At 44.0% G+C, this 22,939-nt stretch overlaps 1 protein-coding gene across 1 annotated transcript in view; it reads right to left on the reverse strand.

The window, feature by feature from the left end:
* Positions 1-22,939, reverse strand: part of NCAPD2 (non-SMC condensin I complex subunit D2) — a 70,784-nt gene that overhangs the window by 16,902 nt on the left and 30,943 nt on the right. The window contains exons 10-17 of the mRNA XM_068258906.1: positions 21,246-21,330; positions 14,151-14,303; positions 13,102-13,277; positions 11,435-11,540; positions 7,973-8,096; positions 7,739-7,894; positions 4,767-4,944; positions 4,591-4,685 (exon numbers count right to left, since the gene is read on the reverse strand). Of these exons, the coding sequence (XP_068115007.1) occupies positions 4,591-4,685; positions 4,767-4,944; positions 7,739-7,894; positions 7,973-8,096; positions 11,435-11,540; positions 13,102-13,277; positions 14,151-14,303; positions 21,246-21,330 (1,073 nt within the window). The remainder of the gene's footprint in view (positions 1-4,590; positions 4,686-4,766; positions 4,945-7,738; positions 7,895-7,972; positions 8,097-11,434; positions 11,541-13,101; positions 13,278-14,150; positions 14,304-21,245; positions 21,331-22,939) is intronic.

Below are 22,939 nucleotides of genomic sequence, written 5' to 3' on the forward strand. Positions count from 1 at the left end.
AGCAAAAAAAAGCTCTGCCTCCCCGGGCAGCAAAATCCACAACCTGGAAAGTCATGGAATTTTGCCCCGAGATTTGGGGGGTATAAAGCCCTCATTTTGCCGCGGGAATGCAACGTTTCAGCACTGCTCATATTTCTTATGGCAAATAGCAGAAAAAAGAAACAAAACAAAAAAAACAAGTATTTAACCACTTCAGCCTACAGCTTCGAAAATCTTATGCATCCGAGCAATGTTCACCTTCCATTCATTCGCTAATAACTTTATCGCTACTTATCAAAATTAATTGATCTATATCTCGTTTTTTCTGCCACTAATTAGGCTTTCTTTAGGTAGTACATTTTGCTAAGAGCCACTTTACTGTAAATACATTTTAACAGGAAGATTAAGATAGAAATGGAAAAAAATCATTATTTCTCAGTTTTTGGCCATTATAGTTTAAAATGAATACATGCTACAGTAATTAAAACCCATGCATTTTATGTGCCCATTTGTCCCGCTTAGTACACCATTTAAATTACATCCCTATCACAATTTATGGCGCCGATATTTTATTTAGAAATAAAGGTGCATTTTTTCAATTTGTGTCCATCACTATTTACAAGCTTATAATTTTAAAAAATTTAATAAGATACTCTCGACATGTATATTTAAAAAGTTCAGACCCTTAGGTAACTATTTATGTAGGGTTTTTTTTTTAATTGTAATTTTTTTCATTTTTTTTTTTTTATACAAAAATGTATTTGGGTAATTTTAGTTTGGGAGGTAAATAGCCAATTTTAGATGTAATATAATGTTTTTTTTTATTTAATACAGGTATGTGGGTGCAGTTCACTATTTGTCCACAAGATGGCCACATTCAAAAAATTCCTAGATGCGAACGATGTCGCATCTAGGAACTAAAATGAAGAGAAGAAGTTTCCTGGGGGCAGAAATACCACGCTCTCTGATGAGAAAGCGTCGGTATTTCTGCCGGGGACTTAGATCGGTGAATGGGAATTATAATCCCATTCACTGATCGGGGGGCGGGGGGGCAGCGGGAGCGCGCGCGGGCGCCCGATCGCGCGCACCACACGGCTGCAGCACCACTGCCTATCTGGACGGATATATGCGTCCAGATATGGCAAAGTGGTTAAAGCCGCAATTGTAATTTATTGCATAGCTGCTGTATTTATATATTATAATGTAAATGATAATTTGTCATCTGTGTACACTTTCTGCTCGTATTTAGCTGAAGCACTGCAGCTAGGAATGTTTACTAATTGTGGCTACCAATTTTTCTGGTAGAAGGTTTTACGTGGAAAAAAAAAAATCTTTTGGAGCAAACAAGAAATGCCCAGTTTCATACCACTTTAAAAGATGCCTGTTACTGTTAACAATCCCACAGACGATGGATCATCCAATTCGAATGCCATGATTGATGGAAATGACTGGTCCTGCCCACTAAGGGACAAAACTGCTAAACAATTAGATTGCAATTGAATCTATTGATTTTTTGGGATGGATCCCATCAATATGATGTAATTGTAGCATTTTTTGGTCCGTTAGTGGGCACAACCGATCATAGAAGTCAAATCTGAGGATCGATCCATATGGCAGGGGTAGGGAAGCTATGGCTTGGAAGCCAGATGTGGCTCTTTTGATGGATACATGTAGCTCACATACAAAGCAGTAGGGGTTGATTCACTAAGCTACACTGCTCAAGCAGCGCAGCTTAGTGTGAAAGCACAAATAAAATTAAAGTAGGCACGTATGCACTACTAACTTATTCGCGATACCCCAAAAACTAACAGCCATCACAATTGTCCCACTCTGGACCCGGTCAGGCCCAGTGACTGTGTAGAACAAGATCCCCGCACTTTGATTGGCCCAATAGGCTGCCTGTCAGTTGATAGGCAGCCTATTGGGCCAAAGTGCGGGGATCTCGTCCTACAAATTGAGTCAACCCCCAAGTCAACTAGCTAATTGTACAAGCTGTTAGTCGGTATTTTTCCTGTCTGGTTCTCAGGGAAATTGCTGATTTTGCCAAAACCCAAGAGAAGCTGAAAACTTGTCTGATACTTCCGCTGCCCGGCGGATCAACTGTATACACATCACCATGGCAACACCATGCGAACTGTCCCAGTTTTAAACATTGTATGGTTTTTACAGTTACATTTTAACTCGTTTATGGTTCTCTCAGCCAAAAAAGTTCCTGACCCCTGGTCTGTGGAATTGTATTATCAATTGTCTTAAGGTGGCTATATGATACAATAAAACCCAATTTTACATCAATTCAATAAAAACTGTTGTAAAGAAAGATACAAAGGCTTTTTATTAAAGCAAAAAGTCTGATCAAAATTTCAGTTTTTAATCGACATAAGCCAATCAGTAAAGACTGGTTTTTCTCACCAATTTTTATGGAAATTGAATACATTGATAGATCATTTTTCCCCTATTATGAAAAAAACGATTGAAAACGCTAATCAGATTTTTCACGTTACAGCCAGAAAAATTGATTGTAATAAAAATCATATTGTGTGTGGCCACCTTTAGTCACATTTACTGAAATGTAATGCCTCACGAGCAGAATTTTTTTTTTCTTCAAATTTAACTTTTTATTGGTACTTGTTAGAAGACAAAATTACAACATATGCGTTATATTGTACCGGCAGAATTTCCTTAACATCAAGGATTCGGTGAAAAATACAAATAAAAGAACAAAGCAGAGAACATGTGAAACCTTTAGACTGAGACCTCTTTCGTTTATTCCTGCAGTAGAGATAGACTCAGTCAATGTAAAAAATGTCTACATTAACTCAGAAGCATAAGCCATAATTAATCTCAGATAGAAGACGCAGAATATTTTCATCTTCCACTTCCCTGGTCTCTAGCATCACAGACACTGCTACTGAGGTCCCCTGCTGGAGAAACTGCACCACTGACATCACCTAGCAGTAGACAAATCCTTGCCAGTCGAGGAGAAAATGCACTGCCAAAGCTGCACACAGGAGAGACCGCAACAGAATCCCAGGGTGGCAGTGATCAGGCATTGAAGGGAACCTCTCACCAAATACTCATTGCCCATAACTCCACGGCCCTAGCTGTGCACAGTGTACCGATCCACCTCTTCATGGTCCCATCTGTGTGCTACACTCCCACTCACTGCTTCATAGCCACGCCAGTGCATCTTCTCACTGTCCATAACTTCACAACGACATCTGTATTTCCATTATCTACTCAACCCTTGACACATTACTGCGTGCCACCTCCCTACCAGCGCTGAACAGCTGTAATGCCTGCGCACCACCTCCCTGCCCAGCGTTGAACAGCTGTAATGCCTGCGCACCACCTCCCTGCCCAGCGCTCCACAGCTGTAGTGCCCGCGCGCCACCTCCCTGCCCAGCGCTGAACAGCTATAATGCCCGCACGCCACCTCCCTGCCCAGCGCTGAACAGCTGTAATGCCCGCGCACCACCTCCCTGCCCAGCGCTCCACAGTAGTAGTGCCCGCGCACCACCTCCCTGCCCAGCGCTCCACAGTAGTAGTGCCCACGCACCACCTCCCTGCCCAGCGCTCCACAGTAGTAGTGCCCACGCACCACCTCCCTGCCCAGCGCTCCACAGTAGTAGTGCCCACGCACCACCTCCCTGCCCAGCGCTCCGTAGTAGTGCCCACGCACCACCTCCCTGCCCAGCGCTTCACAGTAGTAGTGCCCGCGCACCACCTCCCTGCCCAACGCTCCACCGATCTTGCCTGCCCAGCACTCCACAGGCACCCTGGTGTACCACCTTCCCCGCCTAGTGCTCCACAGCCGGCCATGCATGACACTTCCAGGCCCAGCGCTCCACAGCTGGGCCTGTGCAACAACTCAAGCCCATGCAAAGATTTTGTGTGAATAAAAGGTAACATACAAGTCACAGATAAAACACAAGGCTATGGGGGGGGGGGGAGTCAGAGGGGGAAGACTACCTTTTTATAAGCTTGGATAAAACACACACACACACACAAAAAAAAAAAAAAAAAAAAAAAAAAAAAAAAAAAAAAAAAAGGAGGACAACCTGTTCTATCTACACCAGGGCCCATATGCAATTCACTTTTTCTCCATAGTTTTCTCCTAGGTGATATTTTTAAACTTATCAATAAAATGCCTTTTAAGCCACCAGAAAGCAAGAAAATGGTCAAAATAATTTTGATAGTACTTATTCACCTACTTTTTGGTACTTTTTTAGTTAAAAAGTGCTGGAAAGTTATTTAAAATTGAAGATGAAAAATTATCTCCTAGGAGAAAACTCAGGTGAAAAAGAGAATTGCATATGGCCCCAGGTATGTCAAACCGGTCCTACGAGGGCCGAGATCCTCACACATTTTTGACACAGCTCAAATGAATTGATGGGTCTGAATCAGGAAAGGTGTAGTCCATCAGGTAGAACACATTCCTCTCTTTCTCAGTCTATCCTAAACACTGGCATGGATCTGGCCCTCCAGGCCTGGAGTTCGACACCTTCCATCAGGGAACTTGTATCTGGTTTGTGTAGATCCAGATACAAGTTCCCTGATGGAAGATCAGCACAGCATGTACACATCAGGTATTTTACCTTTGGCCATACTTACCGCATAATTGTTTGGAAAGCTGCTTCTTCCACCCCACATTCAGGATCTGACAGGCGGCTGATGATGTCTGGTAAAAGGTTGTAAACAGCATTGCCCTGGGGGGGGAGTTACAGATGAAGTAAACACAAATTGCACTGCAAAGAACAGAACACTTTGCCCCACTGACATCTGCTCACCTTGTTGGAGAGCTCAGTGAAAAAATTCCGGGCCAGAGAGGAGATTTCCTGGTCAGGGTCTATCAGCAGAACCGCCATTTCACTGACTTGTCCCTTCACCTTCACCATGTCCTTCAGGATCAAATGGGTCATCACAATGGCTGAGGTCTTCCGCACAGACTGCGACTCATCACGGAGTCTGGACAGGTAGAGAAACATGAGCAGAGTAGAACACCTCAGCCTCCAAGCGACACTGTGCTAGATTGCCTCTGTCACAAGGCCATATTGCTCAATCCTGCTGGTTTTCTTTTTCTTCTCACTGTAGAGAAAGGCGAGAATACTGTGCAGGCAAAGCCAACCAAAAGGTGAATACACACATCCAATTTTGACCCATTTTACCAACTCGATACAGTATTAGCCCTCACCTACACAATCCATCCATAGTATTCAAAATATATGTTGGCCCTCATACTACACAAAGTGGTAAAATAGGATGTGTGTATGTACATTTGACTGTATTCAGCAATTCTAGCTAAGGTAGGTTTCTTTAGCCGCCTCTGGACTACGCTAGTTGAAATCTACGCCCTGTTTGGGAGCGGTTATTCCTGCTAGGGCATAAATTTCAACTTCCCCACCGCACGCTACCGCTCACTCGCCCCGATGTCTGTATTACAGCAGAGCACCGTGAGGTGGTCAAGAAATTTCATTGGCTCCTGACCCCCAATCTCATAGGCAGACATCACAGGGGTCAGGAGTCAACTAAATCGTCTGACCAGTTCACCGAGCTCTGCCGTGATAGCGAGTGAGCTATGAGAATACTGATATTTAAGCTCCAATATCTCAACTTTCCTACATAGTCTAAAATTTGAGGCGGGGGAGTTGAGGGAAGCCGTCGTGAAAACTAGTCTGTTTCATTTTGGTGTGTTTGTAAGAAAGGTGGCATGCAGGGCTTGGTGGGGATAACTGTATTAAAGCAGTTCCAATAAATGCCAGGAATCCGGTTATTGACACTTTTCAGGACCTTGTGGAAAGGGGACTTTAGTTGGAGAAAAAGTCAAGGGCTCTATCTGCCCTCTCCCTCTGTTTGGCATTACATTCGTTGCAGAATGATGCCAGCATCGTCTTAGACAAGGGAGGGGCAATTGTCCTTGACGCCTCAGACTATCGTGCTGAGGCTCTCAGGCAGTTGGGGGGGGGGGGGGGGGGAGAGATGTGCATCGACACTTGTCTCGGAACCCCACTTTGGATTCCACGAGGAATGTCAAAAGGCCCAACACTGGTGTCCAGCCCACCCAGTTTTCCACCACCTCCCAAAGATCCACAAACCAGGCGTTTCCCCACGGGGCGTTCCGATTGCTGCTAGTAGCATCTCACTAGGGGAGAATCTGGGAGAGTGGGTTGAAAAAAAGTGGCTTTTGTCACTAGGTGGGATGGTCAATGCGAGTTAATCAGGATTATGCAATTTTTTATATGTATTTGTGCAGCTTATAAAATGAACCAAATGTCACCTTGGAGAGATTTGATCCATCTTTAAAGAGAATCTGTATTGTTAAAATCGCACAAAAGTAAACATACCAGTGCGTTAGGGGACATCTATTACCCTCTGTCACAATTTCGCCGCTCCTCGCCGCATTAAAAGTGGTTAAAAACAGTTTTTAAAAGTGTGTTTATAAACAAACAAAATGGCCACCAAAACAGGAAGTAGGTTGATGTACAGTATGTCCACACATAGAAAAATACATCCATTCACAAACAGGCTGTATACACCCTTCCTTTTTAATCCCAAGAGATCATTTGTGTGTTTCTTTCCCCCTGCACCTATCTTCCTCTGAAGTTTCAGGCTGCTCTTTTCTTCCTGCAAACAGCTTTGCCCTTGTCTGTAATTCTTCAGTATGTGAAAGCCCAGCCAGCTCAGAGGACGATTTATCCAGCTTGTAAAAGAGAAGAGAGAAGCTGCTCTAATCCTAAATAACACACAGGCAGTGTGCATAGAGGGGCCAGGAAGGGGGAGTTCATAGCAGAACCACAACACTGAAGAACTTGGCAGCCTTCCAGACACAGGCCGACAAGTCTGACAGGGGAAAGATGCATTGATTTATTACAGCGACAGTGATAGTGGAAAGTGCGCCAGTAAGCCAGAACACATTAGAATAGCTTTTGGAACTTGTAGGATGATAAAAAAACAGGATGCAATTTTTGTTACAGAGTCTCTTTAACCTCCTTGCCGGTCTAAAAAATCCGGCAAGGAGGCAGCGCCGCACTTTATTTTTATTTTTTTTAAAATCATGTAGCGAGCCCAGGGCTCGCTACATGATAGCCGCTAAGCGGCGGCATCCCCCCGCCCACTCCGATCACCTTCGGCGATCAGAGTATGCAGGGAATCCCGTTGAGAACGGGACTTCCTGCAGGGCTTCCCCGGTCGCCATGGCGACCGGGCGGGATGACGTCATAGACGTCGTGACGTCAGAGGGAACTCCGATCCGCCCCTTAGCGCTGCCTGGCACTGATTGGCCAGGCTGCGCAGGGGTCTGGGGCGGGGGGGGGGGCGGCTCGGCGCGGCGGGTAGCGGCGAATCGGCGGCGATCGCGACCTACACGCAGCTAGCAAAGTGCTAGCTGCGTGTAGGGAAAAAAAAATTATGCAAATCGGCCCAGCGGGGCCTGAGATATCCTCCTGCGCAGGTTACCCCGAGCTGAGCTCGGGATAACCGGCAAGTAGGTTAAGCTGCATAAATTGACATAATCCTGCATCAACTCAGAATTACTTGCATCTTATTGCCCTTCCCTAGTCATTAGTGAGCACCAGTTTGGTCAGACATCCTGCTTCAGAAGCCCAGCTATATGCCTTCTGCTCCAGGAAGAACTATGGTAACAACGTCTTTGAAATATGCAAATCACAATAAAAACAGGATTGCCGGCAAGCACTAAAAGATTAACGGCGGGATTTTTGATCACCTCATTGGCATTTGTTGATAACTGCAGCTTGCCGTTTACCTGGCATAAAGATGAGGAGTCCACGGCTCAATGAGATTGGGGAAGCGGATGCTGAGGTCACCCAGAGCGATCATGATGTTAGAGCGGACCCCAGGCAGAGAAGATTTCTCCAGAAGAGTGAAGAGAAGACGCAGGTTGGAATCACAGTGATCAGAGCTGGAGGAGAAATGGCAGAATGTGACGTGGCTGATAAACACCACAACACGGATGTGAGACTTCTCATAGGTAACCCACCTGATCATCATGAACTTGGCAAGCGCAAGTGTGGCAGCTGTGCAGAGGGCGGGATCACTGAACTTCCCAGAATTCTTACACACCCTCAGTACAAGGGGCAGAAACGCAGACAAGTACTGCTGAGCTACAGAAATGGGGAGAATAAATCAAAACCACACCCTGACAGCACTGGGTTATGCTTGCTTTTTACAGAATAGAACAGTAAAATTAAAAACTAACGTCTATCGGAAATTAGATAAAGGGACACTAAAGGAGACTACACGGAGCCAGTGACATCACATAGTGGAGGACATTTATCAAGAGTGTCTGAGATAAAATATTTTTTGAAAAAACATTTTATTGAAGTTTTCAAAATATTACAAACATATACATATACATAACATTGTATATTACAAGTAACTCCCGTCCCTCCCCCCCCTCCTCCCACACAGTCATCCCAGCTTCCCCCCGGATCTATCCATCCCCACCCACCCACTAGCTTATCCAGAAGTGATCCAAGATGTCTCCAACCAGCATGGGGGCCCAATCGATTGGTCAAATATCAAGATCAGAAGCTTTCAGCCATTTCCTCCACACCTTGTAGAATTTTTTGATAGAGCCACGATTTTGATATACATTTTTATAAATTGGTAAGTCAGAGTTGATAGCAGTCTTGAATTCTATAATAGAAGGTGCTTCTGGCTTTTTCCACGCAAGGGCAATTGCCCTCCTGGCGTAAAAAAGTAAGAGTTTCACCAAGAACTGCTTTTTATCCCCAAGAGTGATGTCCCCAAAGTGATTAAGTAGCATAGCAGTAGCTGTAAATGGGACCTGTGGACCAATTATCTCTGATTATATCATGTACCTGTGACCAAAACATTTTAATCCCCCCACACTCCCAGAAAATATGGAAAAATCCCGCCCCCTCCGCTTTGCACCTCCAGCACGCGTTATCGACATCAAGTCCCATCCGAGATAATCTCCGAGGGGTATAATAAACCCTATAAAGGTATTTTAATGCACTCAGCTTGTGTTTCGCTGCAATCGGGATTTTAAGGAAATCTGCTACTATTCCTTCCCAATCTTTAGATGACAGGTCCGGAAAGTCTATATTCCATGCTGCGAGAGTTCTGTTAGGAACTTGGGGCGGATGTGAAATAAATATATCATACAATTGGGATACTATTCCAGTAAGGCCTGAATGCATCAGTAGGTTTTCCATGTCGCTAGAGTGCAGAGATAAAGGCTTATGACGGAATTGTGTCTCAAACGCATGCCGTAACTGCAAGTACCTAAAAAACATGGAGTTGGGAAGAGAAAATTGGGCTTTCAGTAGATTAAAAGACAGGAGCCCTTGCTCCCCCGCAATATCTTTTAATTTAAAAACACCTTTGGTTGCCCATACCGAGGGGTCAGGAATTGTAGTAAATTCTTTTAGACTCGCATTGTTCCATAAGGGAGTGTGTGGAGACCATTGATCATCTTTTAGAAGAAAATGTTGAGCTAGTTCCCAGACTCTGGCTGTGGTTTTCATTGGGGTTGTCAGGGAGGGAATGGCCTTATGTCCTCGATATGGGAGGGCAGACAGTGCCATGTAGGATCCAATATGAGTGGATTCTAATACTGTTGCTGGATTATATATAGATTGTTGAAACCACCAGTACACTGTATGAATCACTGTTGCTCAATAATATAGCTTAAAGTTCGGCAAGGCCAGTCCCCCCCGTACAACAGGTAGCTGGAGGCTAGACAGAGCAATTTGTGGTGCCGATGAGGCCCAAAGAAAGGAAGTAATTAGCTTATTAATAGCGGAGAAGAAGTAGTTTGGTATGAGAACGGGTGTGTTACGAAACACATAAAGAAAGCGTGGTAGTATACACATTTTAATCAAATTGGCTCTACCTATTAGTGATAGAGGCAGTGTGCTCCAAGCACGAAACTTAGTCTTAATCTGATGTTGCAGCGGCAGTACATTGAGACCGTAGTACGAAGTCACCTGTGAGGTTATTTCAATTCCAAGATAGGTAAGTTGTGTGACCACCTGTAGTGGTGAGGCTATGGATGAGTGTTCAGGCAAAGGATCTAGGGGTAACAGTAATGATTTAGTCCAATTGATCTGTAGGCCTGAAAAAAGTCCAAAAGTGGAGATGAGTTCAAGTGCCGAAGACAAAAAGTCATAGGGGTCTGCTAAATAAAGTAACTGTGCCTACCGCACGGACCATGCAGCAATGCAAGTCAATGGGCGATGCCAGCAGTGTGCACGATGGGCGCACAGTGCAACACGCATGCAAAGGCAAGTGGGAATCAGTCACTTCCCGCCCAGCAGGGAGTACATCACTTGCCAGGGGGCCGGCCTATGCATAGGGCTCTTCTCCCGGCTTGCTGCACCGTGGCGCAGGGTCATATGAAGCCTCATTTCTGCAGTGTGATGTGGTGCGGGCTCCACACACAAGTGTAAGACAGGTCTTAACCACCATCTACCATTGGCGTGAATTATAGGTTACACAGCTCTGTACAGAAAACACAAAGCCAGTCACTGTCTCAGTGCATCTAATGTTCCACTGCTATGGCATGTTATATAGCTCTGCACAGAGCATATAGAGCCAGACATGCTTTGTACATGCAAAGCAATTTACAGTCAGATTATTGGAGCAAGTCTCATTTCTGACCTGTCCAAGCTGCTCTTAAAGTGAACCAGAGACGGAGCACCCTCGTGTATTTTACCATATATATCAGTGGGAACATTAGAGAAAACACCTACCATGCTCTCTGAATGCTCAGTCGGGGATTTTATCAGAGCTGGTTACAAGCAGACTGAGCAGTGAAGGATGAAACAGAGCAGGGTAAGTGTTTTCTCTAATGTTCACACTGATATATATGGAAAAATATATGAGGGTGCTTCGTCTCTGGTTAACTTTAATCAAGAACAATTGATTTTGTGCACTACTGATCTGCTAGAGAAGGAAAAAAAAAATATTGATCCCATTCTCGATCGGGGGTATATTGGAAATGATCAACTCAACCTGACGTCGATGTGACGAGAAATTACTTTGTGTGTATCTAGCATAGCTATCCCATAATAGGGTTACCAGTCACAAACAATTCTTAGTGGGGTTATATCTAGTACTGCAGCTGTACAATGTGTAAAATAGAATATAGACCATAAGCTGAGGTAGACACTAGTTCTGACTATAGATGGTCAGTGAGATGCAAATAATTCTGTATGAAAAAAAAAAAAAAGCAAATTCATGCAGCTTGAAACTGAACCAATCGAATTCCACCTTGGCGCAATAGGAATGGTTCATTTTTAAGCTGCATACATTTGCATACATAGTTTGTGAATGGCTCCATGAACTCTGAACTCTAATCTGTCATAGGTGTGCTGATGGTTGGAGTGATGCGATTGGTTAATTCTCTGTAGAGCTCTAGATAAAAATTTCAATTAAATGTGTAAAATTATGTACATAAAATTCTCAGACTTACAATTCAGCAACTCAGTTTCACAAATTTTCTGAATAAGTTCAGCGTCAACATCGTCAGCAGAGGCCCCGGCGAGCCCCATGTCTTCCTCCGCCATACTGTCATTGCCCTGGAAGACAGCAGACTATTGTCACTTAGAGATTTTTTTTTTTTCCCTTCTGAAAAATCTTTGCGTTTAATGTGCTGAAGGGCTGGGACCCACTAAGGCATTTTCCCCCAAAACTCTTTCCCAATGAAAGTCAGTGGTGGGTAATCCACTAGTGCAATTAGGGTTAATCACAATCACAGGAAATGCAGCATTTTGAGTGCGTTTGCGCTCAGTGCCATGTACAGAAAGCTGCAACATCCCTTGGAAAAGCCATTTTTCAGCGATGGGGGGTGGTGTGTGTGTGATTTATACTTACCTGGTATCCAGACACCTGGTAAGTATAATAAAGTTTGTTGGGGGAAAAAAAAAAACAAAAAAAAAAACCCTGCAAAGCAGAATCGCTGTACTGTTTACCTAAAGCGCTGCAGCGTTTCTAGTGATTTCCAGGACTTAAAGGGGTTCTTTCGCGAAAAAAGTAGGCAGTTAAAAAATGTGACAGATGACAGGTTTTGGGCAAGTCCATCTTTTTAAGGGGGATTCTCAAGGCTTTCTTTGTTTTCAACAGCATTTCCTGAACAGCAGTTGCAAAGTCTAACTGACATAATAGTGTGCAAGTGATTAGGGAGGGCGGCTGGTATCTTGCTATTTTGGCAGTTAAGCTGTTGTTCAGGAAATGATATTGAAAACAAAGAAAGCCCTGAGAATCCCCCTTAAAGAGAAACTCCAACCAAGAATTGAACTTTTTCCCAATCAGTAGCTGATACCCCATTTTACATGAGAAAGACAATGATTTTCACAAACAGACCATCAGGGGGCGCTGTGTGACTGATTTTGTGCTGAAACCCCTCCCACAAGAGGCTCTGAATACCGCGGTACTGCTGGCAAACTGCCACAATGTAACAATGTTCAGAGACAGGAAATAGCTGTTATTAGCTGTCTGTAACAGACAGAGCAGCTAGAAACAGCTAAATAACCTGCCCACAGTAACAATGTCACCATGTAATAAATGTCAGAATGTTAATCTGGGAGAGGAAAGATTTTACAATGAGCAAACACTGACTAAATCATTTATACATAATTATGGTAAAAAATGAAGCACTTTTTTTTACTACATTATTTTCACTGGAGTTCCTCTTTAAGCTGGCCACTAATGGTCCAATTTCTAGCGAAAAATCGTCTGAGCGATCAGAAATTCTGATCGGGCGAAAAATCGTTCACTACACCATCTACTAACTAATCATTGCTTCCTATCTATCACGACCACCAAGAAAATCCAATTCGTTCGACGAAAATTCATTCGGGCGACATTTTTTTTGGACTGGCCCAAAACCTGTCATCTGTCACATTTTTTAACTGCCTACTTTTTTCACGAAAGAATCCCTTTAAACATAATTGTGCTAAGATTTCTCAGACAAAGTCTGGCGGCACTGCGTACATAGATCTAACCACAGATCAGAATTACTGCCTTCGTTATAGAAAAGTCTGCCAGCATCTCACGGCTTCCTACACTCTACAATCTTTGAGGATACAAATGTTATATCCATGCATACAAAAAAATAATGATGGCACAGAGTGACCTCACCTTACTCTTCCTGTTCTTTCCCTTCCCAGCTTTCTCCGCCTCTTGCTCTTCCTTGAGCACTCTTCTCCGCCTCAGTTCTGCGCTAACTGTACACTCCAGATGCACCACCAATTGTAGCGCCACATCGCCGGCCAGAGACAGCAGGTGGGTGAGCAGAAACGCTGGGACTGAGGACGCTGAGGGGGGAAAAAGACAAAGCTATGACAGGTGTCTATAATAGAATTAGGACATTGCAAGTTGCCCGAATTCTGCTTCTGTTAATATACCGCAACTTTGAAGTGTAACTGTTATGCATATTTGTGATGCTGTAATCTGTGCAGATGTGGAAAACCTAAAACACTGAACCTCTACATCTTCCCACAAGGTGGTCAACAAAATAACACCATCCTGACTGATCTGCTGTCCTTAGGGCTGGCTCACAGAGACAGGAGTGCAAATCGATTGCAGATTGGCAAATGGCTAGTGCAGTGTCACCCTAGAAGGGCGTTCCCACAGCAGTGTTATGATTTGGTTAAAATCGCAAATGTGTAACTGCTAGCAATAGCATTTTGTGGTGTGAACTAAGCCTTAGCATGGCTGTTACCAGTTATACAATTAGATGGGTCAAAGCCTTAAAGGGAACCCGAGGTGAGAGGAATATGGAAGCTGCCATATTGTTTTTCCTTTTAAACAATACCAGTTGCCTGGCAGTCCTCCTGATCCTGTTGTTTCCAATACTTTTAGCCATAGACCCTGGACAAGCATGTGCAGATCAGGTACTCTTACTTAGCTGACTCAGATTTACTGGATTAGCCATATATGCTTGTTCCAGGGTTTTGACTCAGATACTACTTATGCCAGAAGAGCAATAGGGCTGGCAGGCCATATATATGCATTGTTCTCACTTGCCCTGGCCGTGCCCCTCCCCCCGGCATAGAAACACTTGTACGGGTGTACAAGGCATACATGATCTCCTAGACAAGCATTGGCTCCTAAGGTTTATATCAGTGATCTCTATAACCAGCTGGTACAGTCTGCAGCACTTTTACAATCCAGACTCCCTCACTTACCTTCTTCTTCGCTGTTTATCTCTTGCAGGACCTGCTGGCTGCATCTGTGTAAGATGTCTGCACAGATGTCCTCCGGCTCCTCTGCCATCTTGAACACCAGTCTTACCACAGTCTCCTTAAAGGGAAGCCAGTAGAGACTCTGCCGGGTGATGCCTGGACATAGAACATGGTGGATCAGCTCAGAAAACATATTGCTATAATCTGTTACTCACAGCACTGTACACCAAACATTGTCACTAGGCACCCAACGACCATATACCACACTGTACAAATATGACAGGTGCCTCCTTTACCCTCCACCAATACAAGGCATAAACCTCAAACACAAATCCGGGCACCAATCCAGAAGAATCCACCAAAAAAAATAAAATAAAATAAAAAGGTTGATTTCACCCGACAGAAAAATGACAGACTCAAGTGTACAGATGGCCTGACAGCCATTTCACAGGTTTCCCCGCTTCGTCAAAGGCCACAAACAAGCTCTTGGTTAAGGCTTCTGACAAAGCTGTCTGTGGCCTCAATCAGCTGCTCTCATGCACCGGCCTCACGCTCAGTAGTGGCGGTTGACAGGCCCTTCAGTCACAACTCAGCATGGCCATGGGTGTAGTTTTCTGCCACAGTTACACCACCACAAGCGCCGACGTGGTGTCACACCTGCCACCATTCGGCTGCACTTAAATTGCACCCAAATAGTGCTTGTGGGTGGCAAGAGACTGAACTGCTGGACAGGCGAACAGTTCAGCCGTCCGTCTGAAAGAGGACTTCATGACACTCTCTAAAGGCAGAACTGCAAAGTCACTCATAAGCATAATACCCTATGGGCCCGTTCTCACTTGGGCGATTTGCGTTACTCACCGATGATTAATGCAAATCGGCAAACGCGTAGCCTGCACCATTTTCAGGCGATTTCCCAGTGCTTGCGTTTTAGTGCTATAGAAGCGCTAAATGCAATCGCGGGAAAAATCGCTGCAGTGTCCAGTGATTTTTCCGAGTGAAATTGTGGGAAAAAATAAATAATCACTCCCGCAGTTTTGCGCTTTCAAGTGTGAATGGGGCCTTACAGTTTACAAAACTCTTGTGTGGGTGAGAAAAAACACCTGTGGAAAAGCGCTTGCAGTGTGAACCAGTCATGAGCCAGGAAACCTGAAAGGCGGGCGGGGGAAGGATATGTGTGGTAAAGTGAATGCTCGGGAAACGCACGGATCCTTTTGTTGTGCAATAAATAACTGAATGTTCATAAAGTCACATCCATCAGGGGCGCCCCTGCAGAAATTCTGAGCGGGTATAAAACAGGAAGTCGCGTCAGCGACTAGAGTGAGGAACGCACGCTAAAGCGCACGGAAGACGGAAGGTATGTATCAGCCGTTGCCTGCCGCTGCCCGGACACTCATTGAGCTGTAGGGGAGAGCCCCATCCCCCCTCCACGCCAACTGTGGGCATGGCTTTCCCCTCATGCTGCGACCCCTCCAGCCCCCCTGTGGGGGCAGGGGTCGCATCCCCTATTGTTATGCCAGTGCTGGCTATTGGGTCCTTCAGGAGAGGCAAGCCATTCCCTACCTCTCCTCAGTTTTTTATTTTATCGTTTTTTTATGCGTCCATTCTCCAGTTCAAAATCAGCCGCATGCTTATTCAACCAATCAACCTTGCCTGGGATTTAACCATTTACCGACATCCTATCGTATTAAAACGTCATGCTTACCGCTATTAACGGCAACATGACGTTTTAATACGTCGCGCATTCCCGCCGCTGCTACCGCCGTGTGCGCGCCGCTACCGCCGCCATTACCGTCGGGATCCCCTGCTGGGTGATTGGGGAAGAAGACTGAATGGTCCTCTACCCAATCGCAGTGCCTGGAGTGAATGGACGTGACCGCGAACAGCGGCTACGTCCATTCACATAAACAGGAAATGTAACAGTTTAATAAAGTGTAAAAAAAAAAAAAAAAAGTGAACACGTCCTATGAGTGTTCACTACCGCCATCTTGTGGCCAAAAAGTATATTACACCTACAAAATACATACATTTTCAAGTATATACACATTAATAAAATTACACTTCCAACCCTCCCCCCCCAAAAAAAACACTTGTAAAAAAAAAAATCAGCTTAAAAAAAAAAAAAAAAATAGTTGCCTTAGGGACTCGCCTTTTTTTATTCTATATTTTATGGGGGAAAATTAATTTTAATTTATTACATAGGGGCTTGTAATTTTGGCCAGAACAAACAGAAAAATAACCACTTATATTTCAAAATAATATACTGTTACATACATTGTGATAGGGACATAATTTAACCACCCTGGCGTTCTGATTAAATCGCCAGGGTGGCTGCGGGAGGGTTTTTTTTAAATAAAAAAAAAAAAAAAAACTTTCATGCAGCCAACTGAAAGTTGGCTGCATGAAAGCCCACTAGAGGGCGCTCCGGAGGCGATCTTCCGATCGCCTCCGGCGCCCAGAACAAGGAAGGCCCCAATGAGCGGCCTTCCTTGTTTTGCTTACATCGTCGCCATAGCGACGAGCGGAGTGACGTCATCGACGTCCTGACGTCAGCCACCTCAGATCCAGCCCTTAGCGCTGGCCGGAACTTTTTGTTCCGGCTACGCTGGGCTCAGGCGGCTGGGGGGGACCCTCTTTCGCCGCTAGCGGCGGCGATCAGGCAGCACACGCGGCTGGCAAAGTGCCGGCTGCGTGTGCTGCACTTTATTTGACGAAAATCGGCCCAGCAGGGCCTGAGCGGCAGCCTCTGGCGGTGTTGGACGAGCTGAGCTCGTCCAGACCGCTCAGCAGGTTAAACGGTTTAATTATCGGGACCACTGGGCAAATAAAACGTGTTTGTTTTATCCACAGGAGAATGTTTAATTTTAAAACTATAATGGCTGAACACTGAGAAATAATAATTTTTTTCTTTTTTTTCTGTTTTTCTCATTAAAATGCATTTAGAATAAAAAAAATTCTTAGCAAAATGTACTATCCACAGAAAGCCTAATTGGTGGCGAAAAAAACGAGGTATAGATCATTTTCTTGTGATAAGTAGTAATAAAGTTATTAGGGAATAAAAGGGAGGAGCGCTGACAACTGAAAATTGCTCTGGTCCGTTAGGATAAAAAGCCTTGGGGGTGAACTGGTTAAAGAAGAAGAAGAAAAAAAAGAAAAAAAAAAAAAAAGTCACTAGTGGAAGTAAACAGGTGATCGGCCTTCAGATTCAAATGTATGAGGGTTGTGTAATCTGTGCAATGCTGGGTACACACTATGCGTTTTTCGGTTGATTTTCTGTTCGATCGATTTCCGATCCGAATTTTGTTATCTTTTCTTAACTACTTCGGCCTCCTGGACGTACCGCGGTTTGTTAGCCAGGCAATCAGTGTATCGGGCTATGGTGCCCGATCACAGATTCCTCTCCACCGCAGAAAAAGCGACAGCTTCTCTCGGAAGCTTCGCTTTTTCTGACTGTTGCGTCCCCCATGAGTCTCTCTAAGCGTATGTTACGCTTAGAGTGACGTCATGTAAACAAGCTCATGGCCGCCATCTTGTGGCCAAAAAGTAAAACTACAACTAAAAAAAAAAATAACTCACATTTACATTATAAAACTACTGTTTACATCCCACTCCCCCAAAAATACCCAAACAAAATGTTTAATATAAAAAAAAAAAAAAAAAAAAAAAAAAAAAAAAAAACATTACGATAAAAAAAAAAAAAAAAAGTTAATATTTACCTAAGGGTCTAAACTTTTTTTTAAATATCAATGTAAAGATGAAATATTTCTATTTTTTTTATTGTAAACTTGTAAATAGTGATAGATGCAAAACAGAAAAAATGCACCTTTATTTCCAAATAAAATATTGTCGCCATACATTGTGATAGGGACATAATTTTAACGGTGTAATAACCGGGACATATGGGCAAATACAATACGTGAGTTTTAATTATGGAGGCATGTACTATTTTAAAACTATAATGGCTGAAAACTGAGAAATCATCAATTTTTCCGTTTTTTTCTTATTCTTCCTTTTAAAATGCATTTACAGTAAAGTGTCTCTCGCAAAACGTACCACCCAAAGAAAGCCTAATTGGTGGCGGAAAAAAGATATAGATCAGTTCATGGTGATAAGTAGTGATAAAGTTATAGGCTAATGAATGGGAGGTGAACATTGCTCGGATGCATAAAGTAAAAAAAACCTGAAGGCTGAAGTGGTTAATCCATTTCCATTCACTTCTATGAGAAATCAAACAGAATAACGATTGAAAATAAGATCGGACATGTTGGAAATGATCTATCGAACCATCTATCCAACACAAAATTGTATTGTGTGTACCTAGCATAAAGAGCTACGGAAAGGACTGTGCTTAGAAAACCTTGAGAAAATACACCAAAAATAGCTTTCAGTAAGTAACATAATACCTATGTTTTGTATTGTTTTCCTAATAAATGCTATCGCTTCATATCTGTACTAAAGTAGAGCCATGACTGCTCCAGGTTATACTTGTTGCTAACTCTCACTGCTAAACTAGTGAGATAACAGACAGCCTTCCTGCTCACTTGCACACTATTTTGGCAGTTAGACTTGGCAACTGCCGTTCAGGAAATACTTTTGAAAACAAAGGAAACCCAAAGAATATGATATTACAATAAATGTTAACAACACGTCTATAACATCAGTTCCCAAAGCACGGTGCTTGGGGGTAATATTTGATTCTTCTCTCTCATTTAGGCCCAGTGCACACCGAGCGGTTTTTGGAGCGATCCGCCGGCCGCATCCGCCTATAAAAACGCTTGTCTAATGTATTGCAATGGGATGGTGCACACCGGCGGTTTGCGGTTTTTGCCAAGCCGCAAACACGCCTCCTGCTGCGCGTTTGCGGTTTTCGGAAGAGTTTCGTCCTCAATGTAAAGTACAGGAAAAACGCAAACCGCTCTGAAAACGCTAGTTCAGAGCGGTTTGCCAGGCATTTATGTTACAGTAGCTGTTCAGTAACAGCTTTTACTGTAACAATATGTGTAATCTGCTACACAAAAACGCACCCAAAACCGCTAGGTATGTTTAGAAAACCTCTCTAAACATACCTAGAATCGCTCTGAAATCAGCTCCCAAAACCGCTAGCGTATTGCGGATCTGCTAGCGGTTTTGGTGTGCACTGGGCCTTACTCCTCACATTAACTCCCTAACCAGCTCCTGCCATTTCCAACTGAAAAACATAGCATGTATCCGACATTTTCTCTCCCATGACACAACCAAAATGTTAGTACATGCTCTTATTATATCTCGATTGGACTATTGCAATATATTGCTTGGTGGACTTCCAACTAACCGACTAACACCGCTCAGTTCTGTACTGAACTCTGCTGCTCGACTCATTCATCTCTCCTCTCGCTCTTCCTCTGCTGACCCTCTCTGTCAAGCTCTTCACTGGCTACCAATTAATGAGAGGATTCAGTTCAAACTCTTAACCATAACCTACAAAGCTCTCCATAATCTCTCCCCTGTACATCTCCTCACTAGTCTCCCCTATACCAACCCAACCGCAATCTCAGATCTGCACACGAGCTTCTTCTATCCTCTTCTACAATTACCTCCTCACATTCACGTGTACAAGACTTCTCACGTGCCTCACCCCTCCTCTGGAATGCCCTTCCACAACACATCCGCCACTCTCCCACCTTCAAAATCTTTAAACGTTCCCTCAAAACCCACCTTTTCCGACAAGCATATTCTCTAGCTTAGGCCATGCACCCACTAAATAACCTAATTACGCACTGCCTGTACATATACTGTATACTTCCCCCACCTCTTGTTTCCACCCCATTCCTTTAGATTGTAAGCTCGCAAGGGCAGGGCTCTCACCCTTTTGAGTCATGGAATGTTATTAATTCAATTGCTTGCACACTGTTAGAAATGTATACATTTTAGTCATCATGTTAAATCAAGCTGTAATCAGCAGTGCTGTATCTTGTATCAGTGTTCATATTTCATGTATATCATTATGTATCCCTTGTTTGTTTTCTTACATTGTACAGCGCCACGGAATATGTTGGCGCTTTATAAATAAATAATAATAATAATAATAATAATAATAATAAAAGAATCCCCCATGAGACGGACTAGTTCAAAACCTGTCTGTTCTGTCAGATATTAACTGCTTACTTTTTTTGCTGTAGTGGTCATGTGATTACTGTATATACTCACGTATAAGCCTAAATTTTCAGCATTAAAAATGTGCTGAAAAAGTTACCCCCCTCGACTTCTATGTGAGTCAGTGGAGCAAAACAGTTGGTGGAGCAGGTTTTGTTTGTGGCAGAGGAGCGCAAGTATTGTCCACTAAAGATCCTGTTTTTACCACCTTGCCCCCCCATCCCCTGCAACATGGTGTGCGGCGTGGGCTACTAAACACTACCTGTGTCCCCTGGCTTGTGGAGCGGAGTGTACAAGTAATGTGTCAGCGTTGCAATGATTGCCACACAGGAAGAATCCCCAATCCCTGTGTCTTATATCTATGACGCCATCTAGTGGCTTCTTCAGACACAGCTGTATGATCCTGGGGCACATCTGCCTATGAGGAGGGGGGCAGACTTGTACTGTGGGAACATCTGGTTACTGTGGAGGGGGCTATATTGGGGAGGGGGCTTTTACGCGGGTCAATCACTTTCTCCTGGTTTCTGAGGAAAAAGTGGGTACCTCGGCTTATACACGGGTCGGCTTATATGCGAGTATATACAGTACTATTCCCCTTTCAGGCAGCCACTGAAGATGCAATTCGGCTTCCAGCTATTGCTGGCGGCCAAATTACACAATTTTTAGCATAATCTCGGCGCAGTCTTTATACAGAACCCAAGTTACTAAATGAGCACCGCTATAGCCATAATTCACAATATGGCTTATGGCAGCAGCCAGATTTCCAGGACCCATTTACCCGACTCCAGCTGCCTCCTCTTTTACATCCAGATAAGAGTCACACCCTGGTTCTGAGACAGCTGAAGGTGGAAAGAGTGGTTCATCTGGCTGCAGATGCATTATCTCTATAGAATCACATCAGAATGCCACAATATTTCCCTACCACATGTAACAAGAAGAGGCAACAATCGTGAGGCATCCAAGACTCACCTCCCACAACAGCCTCCGTCAGGCTCTGGAAGAGATGATGCCCATTGGGAAGGAGGAAAGGTTCCGGTTTCTTACCAGGAGGTGCCTGTAAAGAGAAGAGGTGAAGTAAGGCAAGATAACATTCTGCTCGCTACCGTTCCATAACCAGAAATAATCTCACCGTTTCTCAACACCATCCCAACGTACGCTTTATTAGCAACATAATGGGAAGAGCACAACAGCAGCGCTGTTGGCCACACATATAGACTGCTATGAGAAAGACACCGAAACAGTTTCTGCAATAATCATTCCAGTATAGGGTCCTGCTAAACAGGGCTGTGGAGTTGGAGCAATTTTGGGTACCTGCTGCTAGACCAGCAAAGGCTGCAAACAGCTCCTACTGCTTCCAGAACAGACCCCTATGTGTTAAAGTGTTTGTGAAAGAAAGGTAAGAATTTACACAGCAATGCCAGCAGCAACACAAAAAGGTGCAACACCCTTATCCAACTGCCCTTAAAGTGTACCAGAGCTGACGACTAAAAGTTTTATACATACCCGGGGCTCCCTCAAGCCCCCTCCGCACGGATCGCTCCCACGACTTCTCCTGGTCCGGTACCGGGTTCCGTAACTTCAGCCAGTCGCGGAGAGATACGTAGAGGGCGCACTTCTCTTGCACAGACTGGCCACGACTGGCTGAAGTTGCGAGACCCGGTACCGGAGCAGGAGAAGGCTGAGGACGTGGGAGCGATCCGTGCGGATGGGGCTGGAGGAAGCCCCTGGTATGTATAAAACGTATTATTCGTCAGCTCTGGTTTCTTTTAACTCTTTAGCAGCCAAATTATTTAGAGGCTTGCAAGTACTTCAGACCAATTTATTTTAGCACATATTTGTTATATTTCCCTGCTTCTAATTAGTACTACTGTAATGTGTATTTATGGCCACTTGTTACTGTGGGGCAAGGTGAGAAGACAGAGGACTTCTGCTTTCAGTTTCTATATTTCTGCTAGCGGAGAGGGTGATCAAAGCATTTGAAGAATTTCCAGCACGAGTTCTGCCTAATGAGGTTAAAAGCAGGGCATTTATCCAAAACGAGACAACTACTGAAGTTACTAATGGGTTAAATAGGGTCAGCAAGTTTCCTTTAACTAATGCAAACTACACATCCTAGGATGCCTCTGGTATGCACCGTATCAGATTATTCTGCGGACTGCAGGCAGTAAGAGTGAGCAGGTTCTCTGATCCCTTTCAGATTGTTAATGGCTGCTTGTATAGTTCCAATATATCAGTCCAAGATGAATGTTCAAGTTCTACTTCCCATGCAAATTATAGTGGATTTGAAAAGATAAGAAAACCGGTAACTACTAACCATCTGTTTAAAGTGAACCAGAGATGAAGCACCCTTGTGTATTTTACCATAGAAATCAGTGGGAACATTAGAGAAAACATTTACCATGCTCTCTGTTCCATCCTCACTGCTAAAAGTGTCTGTTATCTAGCTGAGATAAGAATCCCGGACTGAGCATTGATTCTGGCTTTGCTATAATGACTCAGCTATAATGATTCCTGAGCAAAGCCAGCAGGGGGCAGGCTTGGACTTGAAGACAGCAAAGAACACAGTCTCAGCTATAATTATTCTGTAGCAAAGCCAGACCGACTGCTTAGTCGGGATTCTTATCTTAGAGGTGATAACAGGCAAATTAAACAGAGAACAATGT

Source organism: Hyperolius riggenbachi, chromosome 10 (genome assembly GCF_040937935.1).
Source record: "Hyperolius riggenbachi isolate aHypRig1 chromosome 10, aHypRig1.pri, whole genome shotgun sequence".
In the NCBI taxonomy this organism is placed as follows: Eukaryota; Metazoa; Chordata; class Amphibia; order Anura; family Hyperoliidae; genus Hyperolius; species Hyperolius riggenbachi.